The sequence below is a fragment of the Raphanus sativus genome, chromosome 9 (genome assembly GCF_000801105.2).
Source record: "Raphanus sativus cultivar WK10039 chromosome 9, ASM80110v3, whole genome shotgun sequence".
Classification (NCBI taxonomy): domain Eukaryota; kingdom Viridiplantae; phylum Streptophyta; class Magnoliopsida; order Brassicales; family Brassicaceae; genus Raphanus; species Raphanus sativus.
Genome location: NC_079519.1, coordinates 31,628,541 through 31,656,518, shown reverse-complemented (window position 1 = coordinate 31,656,518; position 27,978 = coordinate 31,628,541). Strand labels below are relative to the sequence as shown.

General features: G+C 44.5%; 5 protein-coding genes across 6 annotated transcripts in view; 3 read left to right on the top strand and 2 right to left on the bottom strand.

Annotated features, from left to right (window-relative positions):
- The window catches only part of LOC108825563 (uncharacterized), a 22,388-nt gene extending 9,312 nt beyond the window's left edge, over window positions 1–13,076 (bottom strand). The window contains exons 1-2 of one of the 2 annotated variants that reach the window (XM_056995050.1): window positions 13,003–13,076; window positions 12,879–12,954 (exon numbers count right to left, since the gene is read on the bottom strand). In XM_056995050.1, coding sequence (XP_056851030.1) covers window positions 12,879–12,941 — 63 coding nt within the window. In that variant the 5' untranslated portion in view covers window positions 12,942–12,954; window positions 13,003–13,076. Of the gene's footprint in view, window positions 1–12,878 lie in introns of both variants that reach the window. The other variant, XM_056995051.1, reaches the window with a different exon arrangement.
- A 1,108-nt stretch (window positions 13,077–14,184) lies between these two features.
- LOC108828748 (uncharacterized) lies at window positions 14,185–16,020 on the top strand. The gene is made up of 3 exons (XM_018602521.2): window positions 14,185–14,760; window positions 14,909–15,046; window positions 15,293–16,020. Exons 1-3 carry the CDS (start codon window positions 14,679–14,681, stop codon window positions 15,361–15,363), a joined length of 291 nt encoding a protein of 96 aa, XP_018458023.1. The 5' UTR covers window positions 14,185–14,678; the 3' UTR covers window positions 15,364–16,020.
- Window positions 16,021–16,154: 134 nt separating this feature from the next.
- Window positions 16,155–18,766, bottom strand: LOC108828749 (acyl-coenzyme A thioesterase 2, chloroplastic). Its single transcript, XM_018602522.2, has 5 exons — window positions 18,173–18,766; window positions 17,303–17,480; window positions 16,748–17,223; window positions 16,533–16,661; window positions 16,155–16,455 (listed from the first exon to the last, which is right to left on the bottom strand). Exons 1-5 carry the CDS (start codon window positions 18,545–18,547, stop codon window positions 16,321–16,323), a joined length of 1,293 nt encoding a protein of 430 aa, XP_018458024.2. The 5' UTR covers window positions 18,548–18,766; the 3' UTR covers window positions 16,155–16,320.
- A 1,809-nt stretch (window positions 18,767–20,575) lies between these two features.
- On the top strand, window positions 20,576–23,875 carry LOC108825294 (glutathione hydrolase 1-like). Its single transcript, XM_056993978.1, has 6 exons — window positions 20,576–20,910; window positions 21,925–22,443; window positions 22,672–22,907; window positions 22,992–23,262; window positions 23,358–23,495; window positions 23,604–23,875. The coding sequence occupies exons 1-6, from the start codon at window positions 20,578–20,580 to the stop codon at window positions 23,835–23,837; spliced, it is 1,731 nt and encodes a 576-aa protein (XP_056849958.1). The 5' UTR covers window positions 20,576–20,577; the 3' UTR covers window positions 23,838–23,875.
- A 1,079-nt stretch (window positions 23,876–24,954) lies between these two features.
- LOC108835441 (glutamate receptor 1.3) lies at window positions 24,955–27,978 on the top strand. The gene is made up of 5 exons (XM_018608694.2): window positions 24,955–25,294; window positions 25,379–26,583; window positions 26,667–26,973; window positions 27,070–27,443; window positions 27,524–27,978. Exons 1-5 carry the CDS (start codon window positions 25,009–25,011, stop codon window positions 27,908–27,910), a joined length of 2,559 nt encoding a protein of 852 aa, XP_018464196.2. The 5' UTR covers window positions 24,955–25,008; the 3' UTR covers window positions 27,911–27,978.

Sequence of the window (27,978 nt, the reverse complement as noted above, 5' to 3'; positions counted from 1 at the left end):
TCCCACTTGTCCCAAGACAGTGACGACGCTTCTTCTTTCCATCAAAAAGTATCTGTAACAATCTCAACATCAGCATCATCACCACTTTCAATGCCTTTGCCAGGCCATCTCTTTGATTAGCTTCCCTCCTGTGTGTGAGAGAGAGAGGAGCGAAACGAAACGATGAAACACAGTATAATCAAAGCATTCGAGCGAATCAGAAGGGTTATCAGTTAGGTGTTAGAACCGAGTTCGGTCGAAACTAGTAAAGAGAAGACGAAGAACTCGTCTGTGGGTTTAACAAAGACGTTTTATAGATGAAGTTATCAGGACCAGGTTACAGTGGGAATGTAAAGAAGAAGACAAGACGGAGCTCGAAGAGCTGGCTGGAAAACAATACAAGATAACGGATAGAGATGAGAGAAAACCCTAGATCTAGCCGTCTTGTGAGTGTGTAAAAGTGTCGATCCCCTCTCTCTAGCACCTCCTCCTTCCTTTTATAGATGACTCTGCCAGTTCGCCCTAGGATTCGCTGTCCCGTATGGGCTTTAGTCGATAGGTCGGTTAAATGGGCCGTTGCCCTTTGGTCGCCAGGTCGACTAGAAGTCCTCTTAGTGGGCTGTCTTTTAGGCCTGTCTTCTGTGGATCGACAGGTGATGTGTCATCGTTCGCCGGGCCTTTGGAGGGATACAATCTCCCCTCTACAGTAAGTCCCCCCAGTTCGTCTGTAGTTAACGATAGCATTACTCTGACGGACTGTTTGTAAGAGAGGTTTTGGTGAATCGATGATCATTTGCCTGTCCGGTGTCTCGGTACTGCCCCGTATGCGGGCATTTGGTCGCTGACTTCAGAGCTGACTATAGGCAGACTTACTCGGGGGTTTTGTCGCGATGTCCCCCACGAGGCCTTCAAAAGGCGGTTTTACTCGCGTGTTTTGGGGCTTGGTTTGTCGCGGCGTCCCAGTAAGGCCTCCGAAAGTGAATTTAATCGCGTGTTGCGGGCTTGGTTTGTCGCGGCGTCCTAGCAAGGCCCCGAAAAGTAAATTTACTCGCTGGCTTGCTTGGTTGGTCGCGGTTTTGGTTTGATTCGTCGTGATGCTCCTGCGGGTCCCCGAGTGCGAGTTTACTCGCTGGTACGTCGTTTTGCCGTGAGGGACAGCACTCGCGTTTATCCAACGCTAGCGATCATAAGTAAGTAGACGAAAGATCCATCTGTCGCGGGGTTTATGAGAGACCTTCAGAGATGATTTTACTCGCAGGTATGTCTGTTTGGTCGCGAAGAGCAGCGAGACACTTCAGCAGCCGGATTCGGAGCTTGCGCAAAGGCAAAGCCGTAGTGAATCGGTAGCAGGCTATGTTATCTGGCGCGACTCGCGAGCTTGGTTCCACACATCGTGTTATGCCTCTGTGATTCCGAATCAAATTTTACTCGCTTCCTTTTCCTCCTTCAGTCGCGTTGTCTCCCTGCTGTTTCGAAGCGCGGTTTTACTCGCTGATGATACGCGTTAACCCGCGTGGTGCTTGGAGGCTTCTGTCTGCTTTAGACGCGAATTTACTCGCCGCTTTCTCTCTCTTCCTTTGTCGAAACGGCTGGTTTATACCGGTTTGGTTCCGGTTTGACCAGTTCCCCAATCCTTGTCCTAATTCCGGTCTGATCGGTTCTTAATCTCCGGTTCGATTTGTTAATCAAACCTTTGCGAGTCGAGAAAAGGGGGATTGCGGGCCTAATTAAAGCCCATTTAGGCCTTGTTAGACCTAATGATGGCACTTTGGGAACCGTGCTCCTTCCTTTGCTATAAATAGGTGGCTTTGCTTCACTTTCGTCATTCTTCTCTGCAGTCTCAGGTATCCTTCTTTGCTCTCCCTTCTCTCTAGATTTTCGATTGTTTCTCTCTCTAAGTCCTGTTGGTAAGGCTTGTCGTCTGCGAATCGCTATGCCATCGGGGAGGCGATTGTCACGAGAAGAAAAGGGAAAGGCGGTTGCGGGTTCTGCTGCTCCGGTTGAGGTTAGGGCGCCGACGAACGCGGCTTCGGAAAGGGATCCGCCGGTTGTTGATTCGCAGAGGGGAGATGAAGCTGAGAAAGACGCGGGTTCTTCTCGCGAAGGCGATGGGAACGAGGAGCTTGAAGCGCAGGCACGATCTTATAGGGTTCCGATGAAGCGACTCAGAAGAGAGAGTGTGGAGCCTCCGGAATACAGGCCTACGCGCTATCATTCTGGCGACCGTTTCGAAGTGCTCCCGGGTATTCCTCGAGACACTTTACGCGATCCTGGGATCGAGGGTTATCGCTGGAGAAACGTGTTTCCGAGTTACTCTACTCATAGCAGCGTGAAACATCTATTGAAGAGTTGCGGTGCTGTCGGAGTTACCTATCTTGTTCCGTCTGTTAGGCAAAGGCCTTGGTCGCCACCTGTAGGGTTCCAATGCGTCTACGAGTCTTATTTCGGCGTGGATACGAAACTGTGGTTTCCTATTCCTCGCTTGATCACGGAATACGTTCGTCGTCGGGGCGTGGCGATTACCCAGTTCTTGAACGGATCGTTTAGGATTGCTGTCGCCTTAATGGTTATGGCTACTGCGGCGGACATCCCGATGAGCGTGAGGACTTTCGAGGAGCTGACCTTCCTGAGACCGATGCCTCACGGTTTGCATTCGATAAAGATGCGACCATCTTACAACGTTCTTACCGGTTACCCGAACAAGACGAAAGACTGGCAACGATACTACTTCTACATTAAGTCGGACGAGCACGCGTTTGATGAGCCGCCGAGAGATGACTTCCCGGTCCTTTGGGATCGTGAAATCGGTAGATCGTAGTTATCCTCGAGTTTCTTGATTTCTGAAGTATTAACCCGTTGACTTTCTTTTATGTTTTTTGCAGTTCGCCATCCGAATACGATCGCATATCCGGAGAACTTCTTTGAACACGCTCAAGCCATTGCAACGCTTAGTCATCGTCGGTGGCCTGATCTTAGTGCCGATTGGATACGTCGCTGTCAGGATCGCGTAGCGAGAGGTACTCGGTCTTCCTCCTTCCTCATTGATTAATCACAACTTTCCTGTCCTGATGATTTGCCTTATTATTACTCTTATGGTTACAGAGGTTTGGCGGTCCAGGTTGCCTTGCGTGATTATTCCCGGGAAAAAGCGTTTGTCGTTGTTTACGAGGAAGCAGCAAAAGCTAGTCAATAAGGCGAAAAAGATGAGGCAGACTCCTGACTTAAGCGCTATCCTGAAGGGGCAGTTAAAATCGCTCAGTAAGAAGAAATCTGTTTCCGCAGCTGAGAGTGAATCGGCGGGAGCGGTGCGCGGTGATCCTCCTCCGGTCGTGATTCCGGGCGGAAACGAAGATAACTCCGCAGTTACTGGGACCGAAACGAAAGAAGAGGGGAAAAGTAGTCCCCTTAAGGATCAGCAGGAATCCACTCTCCCTGAAGATGAGCCTCTCGAGGCGCCCGAAGATGCAATGCAGCAGAAGTCAAAGAAAAAGAAGGGGAAGAAGAGATCCCGCGAAGCTTCTTCCAAAAAGGAGACCGAAGACTCGAACGCAAGTCGCGAAGATCTTGTTGAATCTTCTGCGAAGGACCCCTTGGAAGAGCGACCAAAGAAACTGAAGAAGCAGCGGACTGAGGTTGAACAGAGCTCCTCTCGCGGAGAGGATCTTCCAGTTGAAGAAGTTACTCCCGACGACCCTGCAGACAACTTTGTTCGCGACGAGAGAGAGAATCAGGGGTTTACCCCCGCATCTGACTCTTCTATCTTAAAGCAAAAGAAGGTTCCTGGAAAGAAAGCCGTCGTTTCGCGAAGTGCTCCTGCTCTGAGCGAAGGCGCTGTTGGAGACTCCGCTACTACCAAGGGACTCCAGATGAACTTTCCCGATTTAGTGAGCTTCTCATACAACGAGAACACTCTCTTGATCTCCAACCCGGTAAAATGCGCTGAATTGACTCGGCAAGTGAGGGGAGGCCCTGTTGCTCTTCCACCGGTGGAAAATCTCCTTTTCAAAGATGAGTACATAGAGGCTGCTCATGCTAGAAAACTGGTAACTCTTTTATCAAAGTCTATTTCGGTTTGTTACTTCGGTTTCCTTCGTTACTTAAGTTGTTTTTCCTCTTGTTTCCACATTACAGAGCGATGGGATTATGAACCGCATGGTGGAGAGGTATGAGACTGAGCTGAGGCGAACTCAGGCGCAGTTGGGTGTCGCCGAAAATTCGGCTCGCGTTGCGGAAGCAGAGGTTGCTCGCGTCCGCAGGATGCATGAGGTCGCGGCAGCCAAAGCCGCTGAGGATAAACGGGTCCTTCGTGTGAAATTCGACGATTTGAAGACGAAGTTGCTGAATTCCCGATCTGCTGTCAAAATTCTTACTCGCGAGAAGGCTTCGTTGGAGATAGAGAAGGAAGGTCTGGTGAAAGAGCGGGATGCTGTAGTTAATAAGCTTATCTCGGAAAGGAAGAGGCTTAGGGATTCTCGAGTGTATGAGGTAACTCTCGAAAGAGCTAGGGTCGAGACGGCGATGACTGTGAAGGCTAATCGTCGCTTCGATAACATTCGGGATTACTCCGTTCGTCGCGATAATTTCGAAATGGCACATAACCTGTTTGGGCAGGCGTCTGGAACACGAAAATGCCTTGAGCTAGCGATAGAGGAAGGCTATGATGTTGCTGAGGAGCTACTCGGTATGTTCAAGACGCAAGAGGAGTTGTACGAGGTGGAGAAAGATAAGCTCATGGTTGGAGATATCCCCGAGGAGGACCTTAGACTCTCCCCACTTGTCTTACCTTCTCCATTCGTGAATGAAGAGATCCTCGCGGGAGTCGACAAGTACGGAACAAACGACAACTTTCTCGATCCGGGAAATTTGTCGAGGATGCAGTCGCCCGATGACTCCTTTGACACCATGGCGAAGAAACTGAATGAGGGCTCCAAGGTTGTGGATCAGGAGCCGGTTGAGAAGAAGATCGATGACGAGGCCGAAGATAGCGGGAAGGATGGAGGAAACACGGGTCTTCCGGGAAGCCGGTGGTGACGACACTGCCTTCAGCTGTCGAGGATCGGGAGGATCCGGCGAACTAGATCGCCATGTTGTTGTAGAATTAATACTTAGTAGTTTTTTTATCTGCCTTGGGACTCTTTTCCTTTTTGAAGTCTTGCAGGGCCTTTGTTGTTGTGTTGTTCCAGTTCTTTGCTTGTCACTTTAACGGATATCCAGTTATGAATGCCTTTTCTTTTTATCGAACTCGGACTGAACCGGATAACAATATTCTCTTTTTTTTTATTGGTGCCTTGGGCTCTTTTGCTTTGCTATTTTATCTGCTGATTTTGCTCGCCAAGTCGCCGACTTCACGGCTCCCAAAAGCAGGTTTGCTCGTTGGTTCGGCTCGTGGGGTCGCGACATGTTTGCGGACAACTCTGATCGTTGGCTTTGCTTGGACGACTCTAATCGTTGGTTCGGCTCGCTGGTTTTGCTTGCCGAGTCGCGATGTTCTCCCCCCCACGCTGGCGTTGTCTCAACTTCTTGTCGCTCTCCCGTTTCTGACTTAGCGTCTTCATCAAATCTCGCATTATAGCCTATTTTGCCTCAGTGGTCTTCAGAACTTCTGGAATGAACGGGTTACTCGCGGCGTGTTGTTGTTGGCTATTGTGACCCGCGTATTTTGTGATTGCAGGTTCGCGGGAAGTGGCAGTAGGGCGAATCTCTTTGTCGCTCGTTGAAGAACATTCAGCGGCTAAGTCACCCATGTACCAGAAGGTGGTTCTGGTCGCTGGCTTTTAGCTGCTCCAAAATCAATTTTAGTCGCCGGCTTAGTTTACCAGATCGCGACATTTCTCCCCTCCTTCTAGCGCCACCGGGCTTTTTGTTTCGAGTCGCGGTGAGTGGCATCGAGGCGCGCATCTGCGGACCCTTTTTCCGCGTCGTGAGACACAAGTATATTTATTATTTATTTTTTTTTTTTTTGGTTTTGTTATAGCTGCACCGGTTAAGGCTGCCTACGTACCTGTAAAAAGGATCAAGCCATCCGTAGTTCGTTTGGGGTCGAGTAAGAGTGACGCAGAGGGTGCACTTACTCGATGTGTATTGGTTATAGCTGCACCGGTTAAGGCTGCCTACGTATCTCCAAAGAGAATCAAGCCATTCGTAGTTCGTTGGAGTCGAGTAAGAGTGACGCGGAGGGTGCACTTACTCGGCTCTCTTTTTTTTTTTTTTTTTTTTTTTTTTTTTACAATAGGGCAGGAGTGGCTCGTGAAGCGCACTTGCACGATTGTTTGGTAAACGAAGCGTGTTCGTCGCCTGCTGGATCGCAACGGAGCTAGGCGGAATAACGCTTAAGATGCATGGAATTCCATGCGCGAGGGACAGCTTCACCGGTTGATGTCTCGAGACGGTAAACCCCAGGTTTGATTACTTGTGTGATTCTGTATGGCCCCTCCCAATTAGTTCCAAGCTTGCCGGCCTTCCACTCCTTAGTATTCTCAAAGACTTTTCGAAGGACGAGATCACCTTGTTCAAGAGGGCGCGACTTGACCTTTTTGTTATAGTAGCGCTCAATCTGATGTTGGTAATTCTGGATTCGGAGTAGGGCTTGATCGCGGTGTTCTTCGATCGCGTCAAGTGCGTCGAGGAGCATACTTTGATTGAGCTCAGCGTGCTGAGGCATTCGTGATCTTCGGAGGCTGGTTACATTAACTTCGGCGGGAGCCATCGCTTCAACGCCGTAGGCCATGGAGAATGGGGTGCACTTAGTCGCGGAACGAGGCGTGGTGCGGTGAGACCAAAGGACACCGTCTAGCTCGTCGGCCCAGCAGCCTTTTTTCAAGTCTAGACGTTTTTTTAAGCCGTCGATGATCGTACGGTTGGACGACTCTGCCTGGCCGTTACTCTGCGGGTACCGCGGCGTTGCGGTGTTCAAACGGATTCTCCATTTGTCGCAGAAATCACGAAACTGATGCGAGATGAACTGTGACCCGTTGTCTGTCACAATCTCGTAAGGAAGACCGTGACGACAAAGGATATTGCGCCAGACAAACTTCTGAACTTCCTTGTCGGTGATGTTAGCGAAGGCTTCCGCTTCGATCCATTTGGTGAAGTAATCAGTCAGGACAAGGACGAAACGCTTTCCTCGTGAATTCGGCATGGGTCCGATGATGTCCATTGCCCAACGCATAAACGGATATGGTGCCGTAAGAGTGCGCAATTGCTCGGTGGGGCAGTGGATCGTGGGTGCGTGTCTTTGGCATTTATCACAGCGTTTGGCGTAGGATTCGCAGTCTGTGTTTAGAGTAGGCCAGTAGAAGCCTTGACTTCGGACTTTAAGTGCTAGGGCTCGTCCTCCAGAGTGATTGCCTGCCGCGCCTTCGTGATTTTCAGCCATGACTAGCCGCGTTTCATCGCCTGATATGCATTTCAGGAGGACCTTGTTGGCGTTCCAACGGTGTAGTTCGCCGTCGATGACGACGTAATGGGCACTGCGTGCTTTCAGTCTTCGCGCTAGCCACTTATCATCTGGGAGGGTGCCGTGTGCTAAATAGTTGATCAGATCGGTACGCCAGTCGGGGATTTCGTCTGATGAGGAATCGATGTCCATTTCGGCCGCAACAGCTACTGCAGAGACAGAGGAGGTACTCGCACCTTGTGCCGTGATGCTGGGGTTTTCGATCCGATGAATGGGAATTGTCCGCTTGATCTGATCGTGGAGCTTGCTCCCAAGGGCTGCCAGAGCATCAGCGCAGACGTTCTCTCCTCTGGGGACTTTGGTGAGTTCGAAAAATTCGAAGTCTTTCGTGAGGTCCTGAACAAGCTTGAGGTAGGCGTCCATTCTTGCATTATGAGCATCGTACTCGCCGTTGTACTGACTGGCGACGAGCTGGGAGTCGCAGTAAGCACTGAGGCGTTTGGCTCTGACGGCTTTGGCGAGGCGTAACCCTGCAAGTAGGGACTCGTACTCAGCCTCGTTGTTGGAAGCGGGAAAGCCGAAGCTAAAAGACTGTCTTATCAGTTCGCCGGTTGGGGATTGGAGCTGAACGCCGGCGCCAGACCCTTTATTGGTCGAGGAGCCGTCGACATGCAGGATCCAATTGCGAGACGACACGGCAAGATCCTGCTCGAGTTCGGGTGTGAGTTCGATCAGGAAGTCAGCGAGGACCTGGGACTTGGCTGCTGTCCGGTTCTTGTATATGATGTCGTGCTCGCTGAGCTCCATTGCCCACTTTGTTAGTCGCCGAGAGTGGTTGGCGTTCTGCATGACTGTTCGGAGGGGTTGATTGGAGAGAACTTCAACCGTGTGAGACTGAAAATACGGGCGGAGTTTTCTCGCTGAATGTACCACCGCAAGCGCCATTTTCTCGAGTGTGGGATAGCGGGTTTCGGCTTCTGTCATGCGCTTGCTCGTGTAGAAGATCGGTTTCTGTTCCCCCCGATCTTCGCGTATGAGGACGCTGCTGACGGCGATAGGCGTGACGGCGATATAGAGGGTGAGAATGTCACCCGCTTCCGGTTTCGAGAGGACAGGAGGGGTAGTCAAATATTGCTTCAGCTGGCCAAAGGCTTCCTCACACTTGTCGTCCCAAATGAATCGTTTGTTTCCCCGCAACAGTTCGAAGAAAGGAAGGCACTTGTCGGTAGATCGCGAGATGAACCTGTTGAGCGCTGCTATGCGGCCGGTGAGACGTTGCACTTCTCGGCTGTTCTTGGGGCTTGGGAGATCGAGGATCGCCGATATCTGTTTAGGATTAGCCTCAATTCCTCTCTGGGTGACGATGTATCCGAGAAACTCGCCGGACATAACGCCGAACGTGCATTTAGCCGGGTTCAGTTTCATACCGTACTCGTTGAGCGTTGTGAAGCAGTCTTTGAGGTGCGAGAGATGATCCTCGGCTCGGAGCGACTTGACTAGCATGTCGTCGATGTAGACTTCCATAGTGGAGCCCAGTTTGTCGGCGAACATGCGGTTGACAAGGCGTTGGTAGGTGGCTCCCGCGTTTTTAAGCCCGAAGGGCATTACCTTGTAGCAGTATGTACCTCTGTCTGTTATGAACGCCGTCTTCTCGCGGTCATCAGGATGCATCATTATCTGGTTGTACCCGGAAAATGCGTCCATGAACGTCAATAGGGCGTTACCAGCAGTCGACTCGACCAAACGGTCGATGTGTGGGAGAGGAAAACTGTCTTTTGGACAAGCCTTGTTCAGATCAGTAAAATCGACGCAGACTCGCCACTTTCCGTTCTTCTTTTTGACGACGACGGGATTAGCAAGCCAGTCGGGGTATTTGACTTCCATGATGGAGTCGGCGGCGAGTAAGCGGTCCACCTCGTCGTTAACTGCCTTTGATCGTTCAGGTCCTAGCTTTCGGCGCTTCTGGCGGATAGGCTTAAAGGTCGGATCAACGTTGAGCTCATGGGAGGTGATTGCTGGGTCGATCCCTTTCATATCGGAAGTAGTCCAGGCGAAGGTAGAGACGTTCTGGCGGAGAAACTCGGCGAGTTGCTGCTGCATATCGTCCGGTAGGGATGCGCCGATGCGGATCACCTTGCTAGGATCGGTATCATCGATCGGTATCTCTAGCACCTCTTCTTGCTGGGGAAACACCTTCTGCAGAGGGTGTGCAACGGTGTTGACATGCGACGTCTGTCGCTGTAACTTTATAGTCGCGATTAATAGATCTCTAGCAGCCTGCTGATCGCCTCGTAGTGTTCGGATCTTTCCGTCTTCTCCCGGAAACTTCACGCATTGGTGGTAAGTTGATGGGATTGCTCGCATTGAATGCAGCCAAGGGGTGCCGAGGATCGCGTTGTAGGGGGCTTTAGAATCGACGACCGAGAACTTAACGGTCCGGGTCGTGCCACATACGTACACTGGAAGGCGAATGGTGCCGATCAGGGCTTCGGATGAGCCGTTGAAACCTGTGAGGGAGCGGGACGATGGCTTCATACTTCCAGTGTCGACGCCCATCTTGTCGAGTGTGGCTCGGAAGATCAAATCGACCGAGCTGCCGGTGTCGACGAGAATTTTGGTGACTTGGCAATCACCGATTCCGAGTTCGACGAGGAGAGGGTCGTTATGCGGCATGTGGATGCCGAGGGCGTCGTCGGGCGAGAAGGTGATTTGATGATCGTTCTCGGGTTTTGTCGGCCATTTACGCGAGGATGTTGCCTGACGACGGTAGTCTTTGATGGACCTGACGGAGTCACCGCAGGGCGGGGATCCACCCATGATGACGTTGATGACGTTGTCTTTGTCTTGGTTGGAGTTCGGAGTTCTCGAAGCTTCGAGCTTTTGTCGGAGATCGGAGTACAGAGGACGATCGAGCTGACTTCGCAAATCTGGTTTCCTAGAATTGAGCTTTTCTCGCAAGTCTACAGGGCGGGGCTTCATGGGACTTGGGTTGTTCAACCGGCGAGTCTTGGAGGAGTTGATCCTCTCGCGCAGATCAGGGGTGTGATCGACCGTGACTGCTGCTGCTTTCTCCTTTCGCTTGAGGACGTTCCGTAAGTCGCTCGATGATGGGCGGCTTAGCTGAGTGCGCAGGTCTTGAGGAGAAACTTGTTCAGGCTCGTCGACCGAAGATCCCAGTTGCGTTAAGACGACGTTGATACGTCTTCTCGCTCTTGAGGGTTCGTGATCGCCAGTGTGCTTGGGGGACCTTCTGAAAACAGTCTCGACGCGGCGCCGGTTTCTTGGTGATTCCTCGTCGCTGGACGAGTTCCCCTTTTCCGGTGATGCTGGAGTTGCTTCTTCAGGTGTTGCTCGCCTCTCTTGCTGAGGAGCTTTACCTTGCGACTTGCTAGTTTTTCTATCCTTGTTCTTGCTCCAGCTCGTAGGTCCCCGGGCCCTAGGTTTCGGAGGTTCGATTTCGAGTTTCCCGTTCGCGACAGAAGTGAGAAATTGTTCGAAGAGCGTTTTACATTCTCTGGTGTCATGCGACTTAGCGTTGTGGTAGTCGCACCATTTCTCGGCTCCCGGAGGCCGAGAACTAACTGCTGCGGAGGAATCCGGCGGTTTTCCGTCGGTTTCGCGGTTGTAGACGTTCCAGCCTTTCTCTCGCACGACAGTTGTTGACGCTGGGGAGCCCTCTTCGTCGACAGCATAGACGAAATTCCTCTTTTGAGTTGCTTTATCGCCTGACGAGTGCTGTCGCGGTTCATGTCGACTATCCGCGTTTTTTACGACGGCTTTGTCGGACGCCGCGGCTTTAGATGCGTTCAGCTTGCCAATAAGGGCTTTCGTATCCTCTTCCATGCGGATAAAGTTGTGAGAACGGGCTATGGCGTCGGAAAGAGACGTTGTAGGGTTCCTGTAGAGGTCATCACGGAAAACGGAGTGGACATACAACGTGTTCTTAAGCGCAGCGACCGCGACGCTGTCCGGCAAGACGACCTTCGAAACTATGGCCTTGAACTTTTCCATGAAGCTGCGCAAGCTTTGGTCTTTTCCTTGGGTAAGGTTGAATAGATCGGATACTGTCGCGTCTTCCTGAGTGAACATGATGTAGTTCTTGAGGAAGGCGGACGACAGGTCGTGAAAGTCTTTGATAGAGTTCTCGGCGAGGCCGGTGAACCAAGTAAGAGCTGGCCCTTTCAAGCTTTCAACGAAAAGTTGACAGTAGCCGGCATCACGTTCTTCGTCGGAGAAATTCGCGCGGCGTACGGCGATGTTGAAAGACGTGATGTGAGTCGTTGGGTCAGTCAAGCCTTCGTACGTCGGCAATCGGAGCTTCTCGATGTGTCGTAGTCTGACGCCGGTTATCGCGGGTGAGAACGGTGTTCGGAGGGTGTTCGCCAGAACGCGCTCTATCTGCGGGGCAGAGGTGGTGACGCAGTGTATCTTGGAGTTGATGTCCAGGAGCGACTGTTTGAGCGCTGCAACTTCGCGAACCATCTGTAGATCTGGGTTCGTAGGGGTGAAAGGCGCGGCGTCTGGGTTGAGAGTGCTGGGAGGAGCGCCTTGGTTCGTCGGGTTAGCAGCTATGTCGCTGGCAAACAGTTGTCTGCGAATGGTATCAGTGGCTGCGTCTGGAGCGCCGGCGAGAGGAGCGAGCAGCGCGGCGATTGCGGCGATTTGCTCGGTAGCTGCCTTTTGAGCGGCGTCTTGTCGGGCGAAACGCTCCATGATGGTATCGACAAAAGCAGGGGCTATCGGGATAGCCGTGACAGGGGTTGGGTTCGGCGCGTCGTGTTCGTCGCCGGAAGTGGAACCTTCGGGGTTCTGACTCATCTTTGCTAACGTTACTTTGCTAGCCCCACGGTGGGCGCCAACTGTTAGAACCGAGTTCGGTCGAAACTAGTAAAGAGAAGACGAAGAACTCGTCTGTGGGTTTAACAAAGACGTTTTATAGATGAAGTTATCAGGACCAGGTTACAGTGGGAATGTAAAGAAGAAGACAAGACGGAGCTCGAAGAGCTGGCTGGAAAACAATACAAGATAACGGATAGAGATGAGAGAAAACCCTAGATCTAGCCGTCTTGTGAGTGTGTAAAAGTGTCGATCCCCTCTCTCTAGCACCTCCTCCTTCCTTTTATAGATGACTCTGCCAGTTCGCCCTAGGATTCGCTGTCCCGTATGGGCTTTAGTCGATAGGTCGGTTAAATGGGCCGTTGCCCTTTGGTCGCCAGGTCGACTAGAAGTCCTCTTAGTGGGCTGTCTTTTAGGCCTGTCTTCTGTGGATCGACAGGTGATGTGTCATCGTTCGCCGGGCCTTTGGAGGGATACAATCTCCCCTCTACATTAGGGTTCATCAAACAAACGCACGCAAAACAAAGAGCCTCGGAGAGAGCTAATTAACGAAACTACTAGAAGCTTTTCGAATCTTCGATTACTACGAGTCAAAAAAAAGTCCAAGTCATCGGGGGAGATTGTGAAACTCTAGTTTCGATTCTTCTAAAGGGAAAGAGCGTGTTACCGGAAGGGATAGATAGGGATCGCGCGAAGACCTAATTGGAAGCGATTTCGATCTCGTCGTCATGATCTCTTCTCATCAGTGTCTCTCGCTTCTTCCCCCCCCCCCCCCCTGGGAATTTCGAAATTGAATATCGTCTAATGATGATGAACAGTGTGCGTTTGTGTGTATTATCTAGATTTTATAGGTGTTGAAAAGGAGAAGCGTAGTGAGGAAGATGGGGTTTTTTTTAAATTGTCAGCGTTGGACGTTAAAAAAAAAAAAAAAAAACTGTCAGCGTTGGGAAATGTTAATGAGCCTAACTTAAATTTAATTCAATTTATGCCAAAGTTTTGATTGGAATCCCACACTTCCGGACGTAGAAGTATTAATGAACCATTAGTCAAACCATTTGATTAAGAGAATTTCACACTTGCTAATCATTTATGTTTTCAATTACCGGTTTGAAACTTTAATATACAAGAAAATTAAAAAAAAAAGTATTTATAGAATAGCAAACTATCCCTGAAATTTTAGTCCATTTTTTTATTGGTTTAGGTCTCATCCACAGAATTTAGATATCCATAATCTTAAAAATTAAATCAAATACTAATGTTTAATATTTACTAAAAACCTAATAAATCACAAATACTCAAAACTTTATATTTATTTTGAAATATAAAGAATTGTGTATAATTTTTTTAATCTACTGTATAGAGTGGATTGGATATGCAGTTAAAATGCATATGTTATGCACTAAATAGCTGAATAGTGAGTAATGGCAATACTGTTGATGCGAACGGAGCTTAGTAAATCAAAAATCCGATTAAAAAGATTTGTGTATTTTACTATGGTATGTTAGTGCTAACTGCTAAGAATATCATTACTACCCCAAGAGCCGAGCCTTTGTAGCCTACTACATTCTCCTTTCTCCCCTCGGTAAACTTAGTGTGCCATTCTATCCTAGAATTATGAATTATCTAGGCTTGTGAAGACATCCTCCTGATTTGGGATTGAGTCTCAGATATTTGAGCATAACATCATATGTATCCTGACTTCGGCTTTTCTCTCATTGTCTTTTATCCCTTTATAGTTATCTCAATATTATGCTTTTGTCTGATTGTGTCCTAAAACACATCCACACATAGAGAGAGAGAGAGAGAGAGAGAGAGAGAGAGAGAGAGAGGAGAGAGAGAGAGAGAGAGAGAGAGAGAGAGAGAGAGAGAGAGAGAGAGAGAGAGAGAGAGAGAGAGAGAGAGAGCGACATTGATGGATTCAAATGCATGCAGATCTTGTGAAGAAACTAACAAGTTTATCAACCGCGGCCTGCATTCATGGCGTTTGTGTGTTCTGTCCTAAGTAAAAGCGTGATTACATTCATCTGCTCCCTAAAGAGTGACTTTTGTCATCAACAACAGGAAGACATGAAGACCAATGTCTCAATATATCCTTAACTCTGCGATACAGAAAATCAAGAATTTTGATAACCTTCAAATTTTGTTGTTTTGTCATTCACTAGAATAATCCTATCCTATTCCCATTTTTAAAATTTATCTATACAAAATAATATTTTTATTTATAAGTGTAAAAGGTGACTTTCCATTAATAGAGTTTCTAAACATTTGATTGTATAGTCCTTATAGAATTAGGATTTGCATAAGTCGGTAAGATAATGATTAAAGTATATTTAGATAAACAAAGATTAGATTAGAGTTGTTTATTATTTGTAACCTGTACATATATATATTTAGAGTGAGAGATAAGCCGATACAACACTATCAAGAGTCCAAAGCTCTTTCTTGCTTTACACGATCTCCACGGAAGATGCAGAACCATAACTCCTCTATGGATGAGATCTCTTCTCTGCCCCCTAATAACCCTTCTTCCAACGGAAGGAGATCAAGAGGTTCGTAGCTTTTCTTTCTTTTGCTTCTATTGCTAGTTATAGAAGCTTCAATACTTTTGCTTGTAATGATATTGTTATATATACAAAGTGTGTGTGGTTGTTTTCTTGGATAACTGTAAGAGTTAATGAGATAGATTGGATTAAACAGGAAGCTCCCATAGTAACGAGGGGGAGACAAGTCAGCCTACTGATGCTGGTTTCCAGATGGAAGACTCTTCTCCAACTCCAAGGATTATATCTCGAGAGGAATGCTTTACTAGTGCAGGTTATCAGCTTCTGAGTGGCCGTATGTAATCTAAACTTAGCCTTTAATCTAAACTTCCTTTACATCGATTTACCTTTTCTTTATCTGGTGAATGGATTTAACACTAGCGTGTTTGATAAGCTAATTAAGTACATACTAGAATTCATCCCTGGTCGTGTAATAAAGGAAGTTTCGATTTATGATCCTTGCAAAGTTCTAGTTTCATCCTTTGTTCTAGTAGTTGCTATGTGTGTCACATATTCAAGCACTTTATTATTATGATTGTAGGTTGGGCAGCTGCATTGCATCTATACAATGACCCTTCTGTTGATGTGTCTGGTGAGTTTAAGACTCTTTGAGATTATAGATTTTTTTGATGATTAAATTGCTTGAATCTTTCTGATTGTCTTGTATATGATCAAATAGTTTCTTCCAAGAAGTATATGATATAATTAACTATGTTCTAACTGTTAAGCTAGATGTGCTTCACATTTAAAACCAATTGGTGAATTAGTGGAGTGACCCATTACCGATGTGGGACAATTATATGTCTAATACGCCCCCTCGAGATGATGGCTCTTTGAGCGTCAATCTCGGAATGTTCGGGCAAGAATCGATGGGCCAACTTTGGGCCAGATCGATGTGGATCGGGTTGGACTGCAAGGATCAGGCTCTGATACCATGTTAAGCTAGATGGGCTTCACACTTAAAATCAATTGGTGATTAGTGGAGTGACCCATCCACCTTATATATTACTAAGGATCCCTTCCAACTACCGACGTGGGACAATATATGTCTAATACTAACTTTTCAGAAAGACCAGTGATGTATCGTGATGATGATGTGTCGAGCGAAACTAAACCATTACAGATAGAGGTTTCATCCAAGCAAGACATTACCTCCACCAAAGTTACCAAGTGATTACAGAACCGAGCTCTGTCATGGATTGGCTGATTCAAAGGTCGTCAAGCTCTAACCTGGTGCAGCATCCACGTCCATCACATACTGAACTTTGTCGTTTTGTGTTGGATTTTTGTATATTGGGCTTTCTGTGGTTCTTCCTCTCCTTCATTTGTTTTTTTTATTTGCTAGTGGTGGCTACAAGCACCCAAGAGGGTAACATTTTCCCCGTTCCACATCCACAAATCAATGAGTAGACCAAATCTTTGATTGAATTATTATATAAAGTAGATACACAAGAAATGCCTCTACATTTCTAGTTAATCTGTGGTCAGAGGATATAGGACCTGATAAGTAAAGTTTTTATTTTTATTACCGGTATTACTGTATAGTTATGTGTACTTTTGTTTCAAAGCTTATGCATCCATGCGCTCGAGTATATGACGAGCTTCTTCCTCTGTGGCAGGAACAACGCTCCGAAGCTTAAACCCATTGTTTCTAGCCTTTACCTCTGGCCGCACAGTGAACTTGAAATAGAATGTATTCGAAACCTACATCATATCCCATCAAAGATACACTCAATTAAAACTTATTGAGCTTCAAACTTTGATATGGTTAAGGATTTTACCTCGCTGGAACGAATCTCCGGGCTAGTAACATGAGCAACAACTTCGATATTGATGAGCGGACAATCCAGCTTATCCAGCTGAGTGTAAAGCACACACGATTTGAAACGTAAGAAGTCCCCAACGTCCACCTGTCATTGCAAAGTCCCATTAGTTATTAATATTATACACAGTAAGGAGAGAGAGTAATAAACAAGAAGTGAGTTCGGGTACAGACTGGTCTGAGAAAATCAACGTGATCGACTTCTAAGAAGTAAGGCACAAGACCCGCGAACGTATAAGCTGTAGAGAAGGCCAGCTCAAACGCTCTGTGCATCAGAAACCCTCCAAAGATCCTCCCGTGGATGTTCCTCTGCTGCGGCTGGCATATCAGCGAGTTCTCGAGACGTGTGTCTTTCAGGAGGATGCTGTTTCTGTCCGCGAGCGCTGGCATGTCGGAGAAGATCCTCCCTTCGGCTAACAGAGCCCCCAGCTTGTTGTTATACTCCCCGTGATCGAGATCCTTCCTCTCGCCTCCTCGTTTCTTCTTCCTCAAGTTGTTCCTAGCTTCGGCTTCCTCGAAGAGAAGCTTCTCGAGCTCGGTCTCTGGAGAGAGGCGGTTGATGGGAGCGGCTTTACCGGTTTTGGAGTCACGCGCCACGAAGATGAAGTTGGCTGTTAGCGCAACCGAATCTGGAGAAGCAGCTTCAGCATCTTCCGAAACCAAAGCAAAGTGTTGTTGTGAGTTTCAGGACATGCTTTGTAAGTTTTGAGTTTGTAAAAGTACACATACCGAGTTCAGATTGCATAACTTCGAGTTGAATCTCGATGGATGAGCGGCCAACCCAAATGACAGAAGCAACAATCTTGAGATCGATGTCGACACTAATGGGCTTCTTCAAAACAATCTTATCAACAGAAGCTGTGACCAGCAAGAGTGGCCTCGTTGTGCTATCGTCATCAGAACAGTGCTGAAACCACAACGTTAACACACACACAAAAAAAAAATATATATATATATATATTCAGATTCTTGTATAATAAAGATAGCAACTTGGATCACCACAAACAAAATCGCTAAGACCCTGTTTGTTTTGCGTGTTGCAGCAACATGCGACTAAATGTTGTAAATTTTAGTATTTTCGGTAGCTATCGAAGTGAAATACTTTGTATCTAATACCTTAGGTCCTCTCAAAATAATAGTTCTTTGAGCGTCAAAGTGTCTAATACTTATAATATGCTCGGACAAGGAATGATATACCAAATTTGAACCAGATCGATGTGGATCGTATTCTGATAACATGTTAAACTAGATAGGCCTCTCACCTAAAACCAATTGTTTATAAAAAGATTGGCCACTATGTGAAATATTTTGTGTCTAATAATTTACAAGATTAGTCAGACGACAGCAAAACAAACAACAACCTATCAATTGCGAGATGACTTGCGATCTACAACCCGATCCTGAGATTAATCAATCGCTCAACAATGTGCAACAGGTCTCGCAAGTAGTAGGTCTCGCAACATGTTACATGTCCTAACCCAAACTAAGACAATGTGATATGAAACAGAACCTAATCAACCAAACAGATAAAAACAAACAAACCAACATTGAATAAAAAAAAAATAAAAAATTGCGATCAGGAGCAAGCAATATACCTACCTTGACGGAGATAGTACCGGCCAAAGCGTCGAGATCTTCGAGCAAGATCCCGATGCGGACCTCGTTCCAGGGATCTCTGTACTGCTCGCGGAGGATGAAATCGGTGGAGAAAGGGTAGAAGATGGTGGTTCGGCTGTGGGAGGGAGTCCTGGTGAGAAGCTCGCTCTGAGGAGGCGCGTCTTTGGGTGGATCGAGGAGAGACTCGAAGATCTTGGACCTCGCTTCCCATAGAGCGATGGTGACGGGAGAGTGGTACATACCAGGCCAGAGACTCAGGGGCTTACGGGTTGTGTCTGAGGACGGTGGTGGTGTTACGTCGAAGGGTGAGGCGAAGGTGGAGACGACGGGGATGCATTTCGGTGAACTCGACTTCATTTTTTTTGTTTCTGGAATTTATAGAAGAAAAGTAAATGGAAATTGGATTTTGAAGAAGGAGAAGCTTTCTCGATTGCTGAATCAGAAGAAGGGTATTGGTTGATTTGCTCCCTTGACTTTGGAGCTTCTTCTTCTTCCTTCCTGCTTTCGTGTTTTATAAGCTTTAAACTTGAAAGAGAGAGAGTTTCATCTAAACACATTTCTTTTGCTTTTACCTTTCTTTTTTCACTCAACCTTTTATTAATTAGTTAGTTAGTTAGACTCGTGCATATAGCTGGGTTTGCGGATCAACCCATACCGTTTGATCCGTCAATCTGCGGATCGATTATGTTTTCTGATTCAAAACTTCTACTTGCTTGATCTGCAAAAAAAAATTCAAATATCCGCATCCATCCGTTCAGTTTTTTGGATAATTCGCAGGACCCACTGATAACATAAATTTTAATAAAATAATTATTTTAGTTATATTTTAATCATATATTAATTATTTTTGTAATAATATAATTAAAATCATATATTTATAATTAAATTATATAATTTTCCATTATTTTATATCTTTGACGAATTTTTTTTTTTGATTTTTTTTTTTCAGATTAACGGGTATCCGCGGTTCAAATTCGGCCAACCTGCATTCATCCCGCTTAAAATTGATTTGACTCGCATCCATATCCGTATGTTAAATTTTCCGAATTAGCGGACTCTCCCCCGACCCGACCCGCTGCAGATCAAACGAGGTCAATGTATTTTAAACCTGGATTAACCGGATCAAATCAATATTAATCGAACCACAACGAAGCTGTCATAAAATGAACCGAAAATTTATGGAGTAAGTGAGTGGTAACAAAGATAAACCAATACCTGAATCTAAGACACCATAGTTTTAAACTTTAAACACACCTAGTTGTAGAAAACATGAGTTCTCTTGCTCTTGATAAAATCAGACAATTTAAAAAAAAAAATATTTTTGACTGACTTTCCAAGATCAATGATAATATTCTGTTTTTGTTGGACTCAAGCTGCCCCAATCTTACTGGGCTTTCGATCAGTTTTACAAGCAATACTTTTGTGATAATCTTGCACTACATGCTGCTCATTGGACGGTTGCCATTAGGCCCATAACCTTCCAAGTGAGTCACTTAACAAATGCCTATCTGGACTAGTTTTCAAAGCAAAGCTTCTTTTGTAGCAGCTGACAGAAAACCTTTATGTCTATAGTGATCACACCCAAACATTTGGCTACTATATGTGTATATAATGATCTGGTCAGAAATCCTTAGACCCAACAACGCAACTATGACAGTGTAAACAAACAAACATTAAACACCATGAAGAATCCTACATATTATATAACCTACTCTTCCACCTAATATTTTTTCTACTTATTTTTTTTCTTAGCTCAATTGTAAGATTCATTGGCTGTTTTGTGTCCATTGACGAGACGGTTCTGTAATGAGGTGCGTTAGTGTTTTAGCTTACTGTGTTTCTTCTGTAGGTGTTCACGTGGAGAAAGTCCTTGGTTACTTGGAAAATGAAAAAAAGAAAAACACAGACAACATATATATCTCGTTCTAGGGATTCCAACAGACTAGATACATACAAGGGTACACTATCACACGTTGCAGACATCAGCCTTTAATGTCTCGTTTGAAACTATAAGCTCTAAATTTAGTACTATCTATTTTTAAAAAAGATTTAGACCATAAAATATAAATTTATTTTCAAAAAACTTCCAGTGTCTTCTTTTTAGATTCAGGCAATGTTCCACCGCTCCAGTTGCTCATGCTATTAGATGGCATTGCGTTTTTTGAGCTTCGTTTTGTTGGTCAACACATTAATATATAAAGTCTTGTTAGGTTTTGAGCTATTATTCATGCCTGTGATGGTTAATTTAAAGTTTCAATATTTGATTAAAATTTCTGAACAGCTCGAATGATTCTTTGAATTTATATGCTCACACGACGAATGTTACATCATTTCAACGTTAAAGATCACTTGTGAAAAAACTCTGGTTTGATTTGATTTTTGTATCAATGGAAGCAATGTCGCTGGTTCGGACAGCATTGATCGCTCTTTTTCTAATCACTTTTCTGCAAAATACTGCGGCTCAAAAAAGACCGCAAAGTATTGTTAAGCCTCGTGGTGCGGTTGCAGCTGACGATGGACGGTGTTCTGGGATCGGGATGAGTGTTCTTCAACAAGGAGGAAACGCTATTGATGCGTCGGTGGCTGCTGCTCTCTGTTTGGGCGTTGTGAGTCCAGCCTCTAGCGGAATAGGAGGTGGAGCATTTACTGTGGTTAAGATAGCTGGCGGGGAGGCTATTGCTTATGATTCTAGAGAAACAGCTCCTCTCGCCGCCACTGAGGTAATATCGTTTTATGAATTATAGACAATGTTAATGTGGGTGATAGCCTCTTATTATCATTATTTTGAACTCGCTTTGCAGCTCAAATAGCGGTTTGTAACATATCTCTTAAGCATTATTTGCCAAGTGATTTTAACACATGTCAACACCACAATCTATCTAGCAAAAAATGATGACATGGCTTATGATTAACTGTGACATGTAAAATCACATTTTATTCGAAATATTATTTATTTTTATATTTCAAAAATAGAATATTTAATCATAATATTACGAAACAAGATTATTTGCTTCTTTTGCATATCTACATATTTTAGAACTACTGTTTATTTTTATTTCTTAATAATTATATAACTTTATATCAAATTTATATTAATTTAATACAAGTTTATTTAAGATTGTAATTTTAAATATATACATATTTATTTTTAAATTTAATTTAAAATAAACAAAATTATTTATTATATCTTAATTTTTTGTTCAATTAAAATATTAATAAAACTAATAAAGTTTAGTAAATAATAAATTTATTTTAAATATAATTTAAAATTTATATTACTACACATGGTGGAAGAAAACAACTAGTATTCTTTTAAATACGCCGTTAATGCTATTTTCAGGTAAAAGTTTTCTTAAACCTTTTGTCTAATAAACAATTGTTTTGAATGGAGTCTTCAATGGCGGTTTCTTAAAATCTCTTCCTCTTGAATAAGCGTTTTGAACGCCATTTTCAGTTTAAATAGTGTCTTTTGATGTCTAAAATGTATGAAATCGTTTCTTAACATCTCTTTCCTCTAATAAAAATATGCCACTAAACGCTCTTTTGAACTTAATTAGATAGAGTTTTACTAGACGTTTATGAACCTAGACAATCTTGGTTATATGGAATAATGCAATATGGTTGCTTATTGTTTCGTCACATCCTCATTTTGGACACATACATATTAAGGTTAGATTTTCATTGACGTTTTAGAATAATAGATCACATTTTTTGGTTGTTTTCTTGTGATGTAGGGTATGTATGGAAGCAATCCTGATCTAAAGAAGAAAGGAGCCTTATCATCAGGCGTTCCAGGGGAACTCGCGGGTCTATACACAGCTTGGAAACAACACGGAAAGCTCCCATGGAAGCAGTTAGTGACTCCAGCAGAGAAACTTGCAGAAGGTGGATTTAAGATTTCAAAGTATCTCTACATGCAGCTGAACGCGACAAGAGCAGATGTCTTGGCAGACAAAGGTCTCTCTGAGCTATTTGTTTCTAATGGACAATTCAAGAAACCAGGTACCATTATCCATAACAGAAAATTGGCTTTTACACTCAAGCAAATAGCTGAGAATGGTCCAAAAGCGTTTTACAATGGCACGGTGGGTGTTAACCTAGCTAGCGATATTAGTAAAGCTGGAGGGATAATAACTTTGAAAGATCTGCAAAGTTATAGAGTTAAGGTTAGAAAACCGTTGTCCGCAAACATTCTTGGATACGAACTACTCGGTATGCCTCCTCCTTCATCCGGTGGCACTGCAATGATGCTTGTAAGTCTCATTTTATAGTGAATTAATTTTCTACATTTTATCAAACCAGGGTTTTTTTTTGCAGTGTTCTAAAAATAGGCATAGCCGATAAATAAAACAATCTTAAAAAAAAATTGGCCTAGACATTTTACAAAATCGGTCTCCCAGACCGGCTAATGATTAATAAGTCTCTTCAAGAGCCAAACTACCGCTTAGCAGCAACTTGAACATTTGTTTCTTGTGCTGCAGGTTTTGAACATTCTTTCTCAATACGGGATTCCATCAGGTGTTTCAGGCTCTCTCGGTGTTCATAGACTAATCGAAGCTTTGAAACACACTTTCGCGGTTAGGATGAACCTTGCTGATCCAGATTTTGTAGACGTTACTAAGGTTGTTTCAGATATGCTGTCTCCAGAATTTGCAAAAGACTTGAAGACGAAGATAAACGATGACAAAACCTTTGATCCAAAATATTATGGCGGCATGTAAGTTTTTTCATACCTTAAACCCGTGCGATGGTTTCTTCGTTTGTTTCTTGATTTATTAATATTGTTTTCTCCAATTCGTAGGTGGAATCAAATCAACCATCATGGAACATGCCATTTATCGGTCATCGATAGCGAGAGGAACGCTGTTTCGATGACTACTACAATAAACAATTACTTTGGGGCAGTGATTCTATCTCCAAGCACTGGAATCATTCTAAACAACCAAATGGATGATTTCACGGTCCCAGCAAAGTCCAGGGGTGACCTAAATGTGCCGCCTCCGGCACCAGCTAGCTTCATCAGACCCGGGAAACGACCATTGTCCTCAATGTCACCCACCATTGTACTCAAGGTTTAGAAAAAGAAAAAAAGAACATGTAACTTGTTTTACACGGAACTCTTAGTTAGGCTCCAGACGATAAGTTTCCATGCGCTTTGTTTACGTAGGACGGTAAAGTGAAAGCTTCGGTGGGTGCTAGCGGTGGAGCGAACATCATCGCCGCGACCACAGAAGTTTTGTTGAATCATTTTTTCCTCAACATGGATCCTCTTTCTTCTGTTTTGGCTCCAAGAATCTACCACCAGGTCTTTTGCTTCTCTTTTTCTTTTTTTCCTTATACCCCAAGAATAATCTTTCTTGTTATTGGTCTATAACTAAGAAAATGTTTTTTTTTTTGTAATTCCATTGTGCAGCTGATACCAAACAGTGTTTCGTTTGAGAATTTGACGACAGTGTTCGGTGATCATTTCGAGATACCTAAAGAGACAAGAGTTGTGTTGGAAAAGAAAGGTCATGTTGTAACGCCAATGACCGGAGCGACGATTGTTCAGTTCATAGTTCAAGAATCCGATGGAAATGCCGGCGGAATGAGTAAGCTTGTGGCAGTTAGTGATCCAAGGAAAGGAGGGTTCCCCTCTGGATATTGAGTTTGTTTATTTAGTTTTCCTGCCATTGTTAATTTATTGACGAATAAAATAAAAATAAATTTTGTATTGTTTTTTTTCTCTTTCTTTTTGCAATAAATGTTTAGCCAGATAGATATATTTCTACAATCTTAATATGGGGAATATTGGAATTTGAGGTTCCATTAAACGACCAACCTTAATGCTCATGTACGTGGGTGGGGGGGGGGGGGGGGGGGGGGGGGGGGGTTTGTGACGTGGGAGCTACATATAAGTTAAGTTCATTTCATACATAGCTAGATCACAAAGCCGATATCATATTAAACTTTGTGGTCTACCATGAAAAAAAATGACAATACGATTCGATCTACCTTGAGAATATTTCTTTGTGATGTAACATCTCGAGTGATGTCTATGAAAAAAGATACATGAATACTTTTTTGTATCTGTGATTAGTCAGACGAATTTAATGTCAAAAGCATACGAGACGAATTATAGAGCTAAGAATAATTGGAAGATTACAAATTAATCAAGTGCGTTGGTTGTGATGGACGGCAGCTAGAGTAGCATCGCTTTTTATTGTGTTGCCTTTGTCAATAGAATGAGTGAGAGCAGTGAGAGTCATGTCATGTATACGTCCTAACTTTTCGACATTTCAACATTGTAAAGGCAGACTGCAGAAAGAACTTGAGTGTGGTGGCGAACATGATAAAGTTTCGAGAGCCGAAAGCTTATTAAGATTCTTAAGTATTAGGTGCAGCCTTCAGTTCAAGAACATGTACAATGGAAAGATCAAAGAGGAGGAGGAATTGTTAACTATAGTCTTGCAATCAATTTGGTAAATTGTAACCAAGAAGTTTCATATATATTAACTAATAGGGTTTTGATGTTGACCAAGTTTGATCATAAGAGATGGTTTTACTTTTGAGATGAGATGATTTTGTATCTTTTGACTTATTCCCCCCATCCATGTATGTAGTAGGTACTTGTTGAATAGGAATTTTCTATTATACGAATAGTTTGTAATATATTCTTCTTATTTGAATATATATATAATTCTACAGAGGGAAAACAAAACACGGTATGGGGCTGGGTTGAATCGGTTATATATAAATTACAAATTTGTAAAAAGAGATAAAGTATACGTGCGTTTCTTCCCTCGCTATTGCAAACTTCTTTTTGTATCAAAATTCTAATGAAGAGGTTTTGGATTCAAAACGCATTTCTTCCTCTGCTTCTCTTCATTTGTTTGGCTTCATCTCAAAACGGCGACGTTTATGAAGGCTCTGAATCCGATCATACACGGGTTAGGATCCGGGTCGGGTTGGTTTTGGATATGGGTTCTCTGGAGGGAAAAACGGTGGGAAGCTCTGTTACAACGGCGCTTTCGGATTTCTACGCCGTTAACAGTGATTACAAAACAAGAGTCTCTCTCTCGATCAGAAACTCTCACGGAGAGCCTCTCCTGGCTCTCGCTTCTGGTAAGTGTTAACAAACTCCATTCTTCTTCTTCCTTTGTTTCCGTTCGTTCACTCAACTCGCACAATCTTTGTGTCCTCTCACAGCTGTAGATCTGCTGCAATCCGAAGGAGTGGAGGCGATCGTCACCGGCGGGAGGTCGTTGCTGGAGACGAAGCTTGTGGCGGAGATCGGGGAGAAAGCTAGGGTTCCTGTGATCTCAATCAACTCTCCGATCTCGCCGTCGCTGAGCAGATACATCCACTTGATCCAAGCCGCGCATGATTCTTCCTCCGAGGCGAAGGGGATAAGAGCTTTCATCCATGAGTACGATTGGAAGAGTGTTGCTCTTGTTTACGAGGATGATGACGACGATGACTGGAGAGAGAGTATGCAACTTCTCGTGGATCATTTTGATGAGAACGGCGTTGGTGTGGAATCCAAGGTTGGTTTAACAGTGTTGTATTCAACCGAGGAAATGGTTATGGATCGGTTAGGGAAGATGAAGGAGTTGGGGACGAGTGTGTTCGTTGTGCACATGTCTGAGGTTATTGCTACTCGTCTCTTCACATGCGCTGAGAGATTGGGGATGATGGGTGAAGGTTTCGCTTGGATCCTCACTGCTAAAACCATGAGCAGTCTCCATGGGAAAGAGGCAATGGAAGGTGTGGTTGGTTTCAAGACGTACATTCCAATGTCAAGAGAGCTTCAGAACTTCACTTTGAGACTGAGGAAATCACTAGGGAATGAAGAAGATGTTCAGTTGAGCTTGAGCATCTCTAGTGTATGGGCTCATGATGTAGCTTGGGCACTGGCGAGATCAGCGGAGATGGTGAATGCTTCGTCAACTCTCCTCGAGGCTATCACAGAGTGTAGGTTCAAGGGGTTGAGTGGTGACTTCCAAGTGAAGGATAAGATGTTCTTGTCACACAAGTTTGAGATTGTGAATTTGTTGGAATCAGGTGAGAGGAGAATAGGGTTCTGGAGTTCTAATGGTGGTTTCAGCAGTAGAAGACATCATAACAAGCTGGAAGAGACCATAATCTGGCCTGGCGGGTCTGCTCAAGCTCCGAGAGGGCGGGTTCTAGGAGAAATCAAAAGGAGAAAGCTGAGGGTTTTGGTTACATCTAGCAATAGATTCCCAAAACTGATTGAGGTGGAGACTGATTCAGCAACAAACATTACAACTGTGAAAGGGTTCTGTATAGAAGTCTTCCGGGCTGCCATTGCACCTTTCAACTGTGATTTGGAGTTCATACCTTGGCGCAATGGGAGTGACTACGACGAACTTGCATATAGACTTTCTATTCAGGTACTACTAACCATGGCTCAGTTTATGAGAGATTACAAGTTTGACTGTTTTCAACACTGATTTTTGTATTGAATCCCACACAGAAAGACAAATATGATGCAGCGGTGGGAGATATTACAATCACTGCCAATAGATCAATGTATGTTGATTTTACAATGCCATTCACCGAGATGGGTCTTGGAATAGTAGCACCAAAGGAGAGTAGTATGTGGGTGTTCTTACAGCCTCTAACACGAGACCTTTGGATAACAAGTGCAGCTTTCTTTGTCTTGACGGGCTTTATAGTTTGGTTGATAGAAAGACCTGATAACAAGGAGTTCCAAGGTTCTTGGCCGAAACAGATCGGAGTTATTTTTTGGTTTGGTTTCTCTACCCTTGTTTACGCGCATAGTAAGTACTCTTAACCTTTTTTCACACGTCTTATATTATGCTAAAAGAGAATGTAGTGATGCTTTAACTTAGCTTTTCACCTTTTTCTTCTGTCAGGGGAGAAACTACAACACAACTTATCAAGATTTGTAGTTACAGTATGGGTGTTTGCAGTGCTCATATTGACTACAAGCTATACTGCAACTTTGACATCAATGATGACGGTGCAACAGATACGATTCAACTCTAATGAAGATTCTGTGGGGCATCTTTCCGGCTCCCTCATTGCAAATATGTCCCTAACCAATTCCAGATTCCAACCAACAAACACCAAGGGTCTCAATTCTTCTAGAGAATATGCTCAAGCCTTGTTGGACAATTCCGTCTCATTTATTGTCGATGAGTTGCCATACCTCAAAATCCTCCTTGGAGAGAATCCTGCAAAGTTTGCCATGGTCAAGGCACATTATAACACCATTGGTTTCGGCTTTGTACGTTATCCCTCAACATTTTGTGCTTTACTCTCTTCATCTTCTTTATTAACTTACTGACAACAAAGATACGTTTTCAGATGTTTCAGAAGGGAGACGAACTGGTGCCTCTTGTGTCTAGGGAAATCTTGTGCCTAAGGGCGACCGATAAAATAACTGAGATGGAGAAAAGATGGTTTGAGAATCCACTTCCATACACAGCAGATGATACATCAAATCCTTTAACTCTTTACATGTTCCGCGGATTGTTTATGATCACTGGAGTTTCTTCAGCTTTGGCTCTTGCACTACTTCTCGTTCTCTGGCTCCGAGACAATTTGGACGATCTGATGAATTCAGCCAACATATTCCTCTCGCGACGACTTGCACATTTTGGGATCTTCTTCGCGAGAACTATCCATCCCTACCCCCTTGATGACGAGAATGCCGTTCAGATGGCTCAACGTGTAACTGAAGATAAGAACTGATTCAAAGATAGCAATATGATCATTACCATATATGTAAATGCAATTTTTTTAATGCAAGTGAAGTAGAT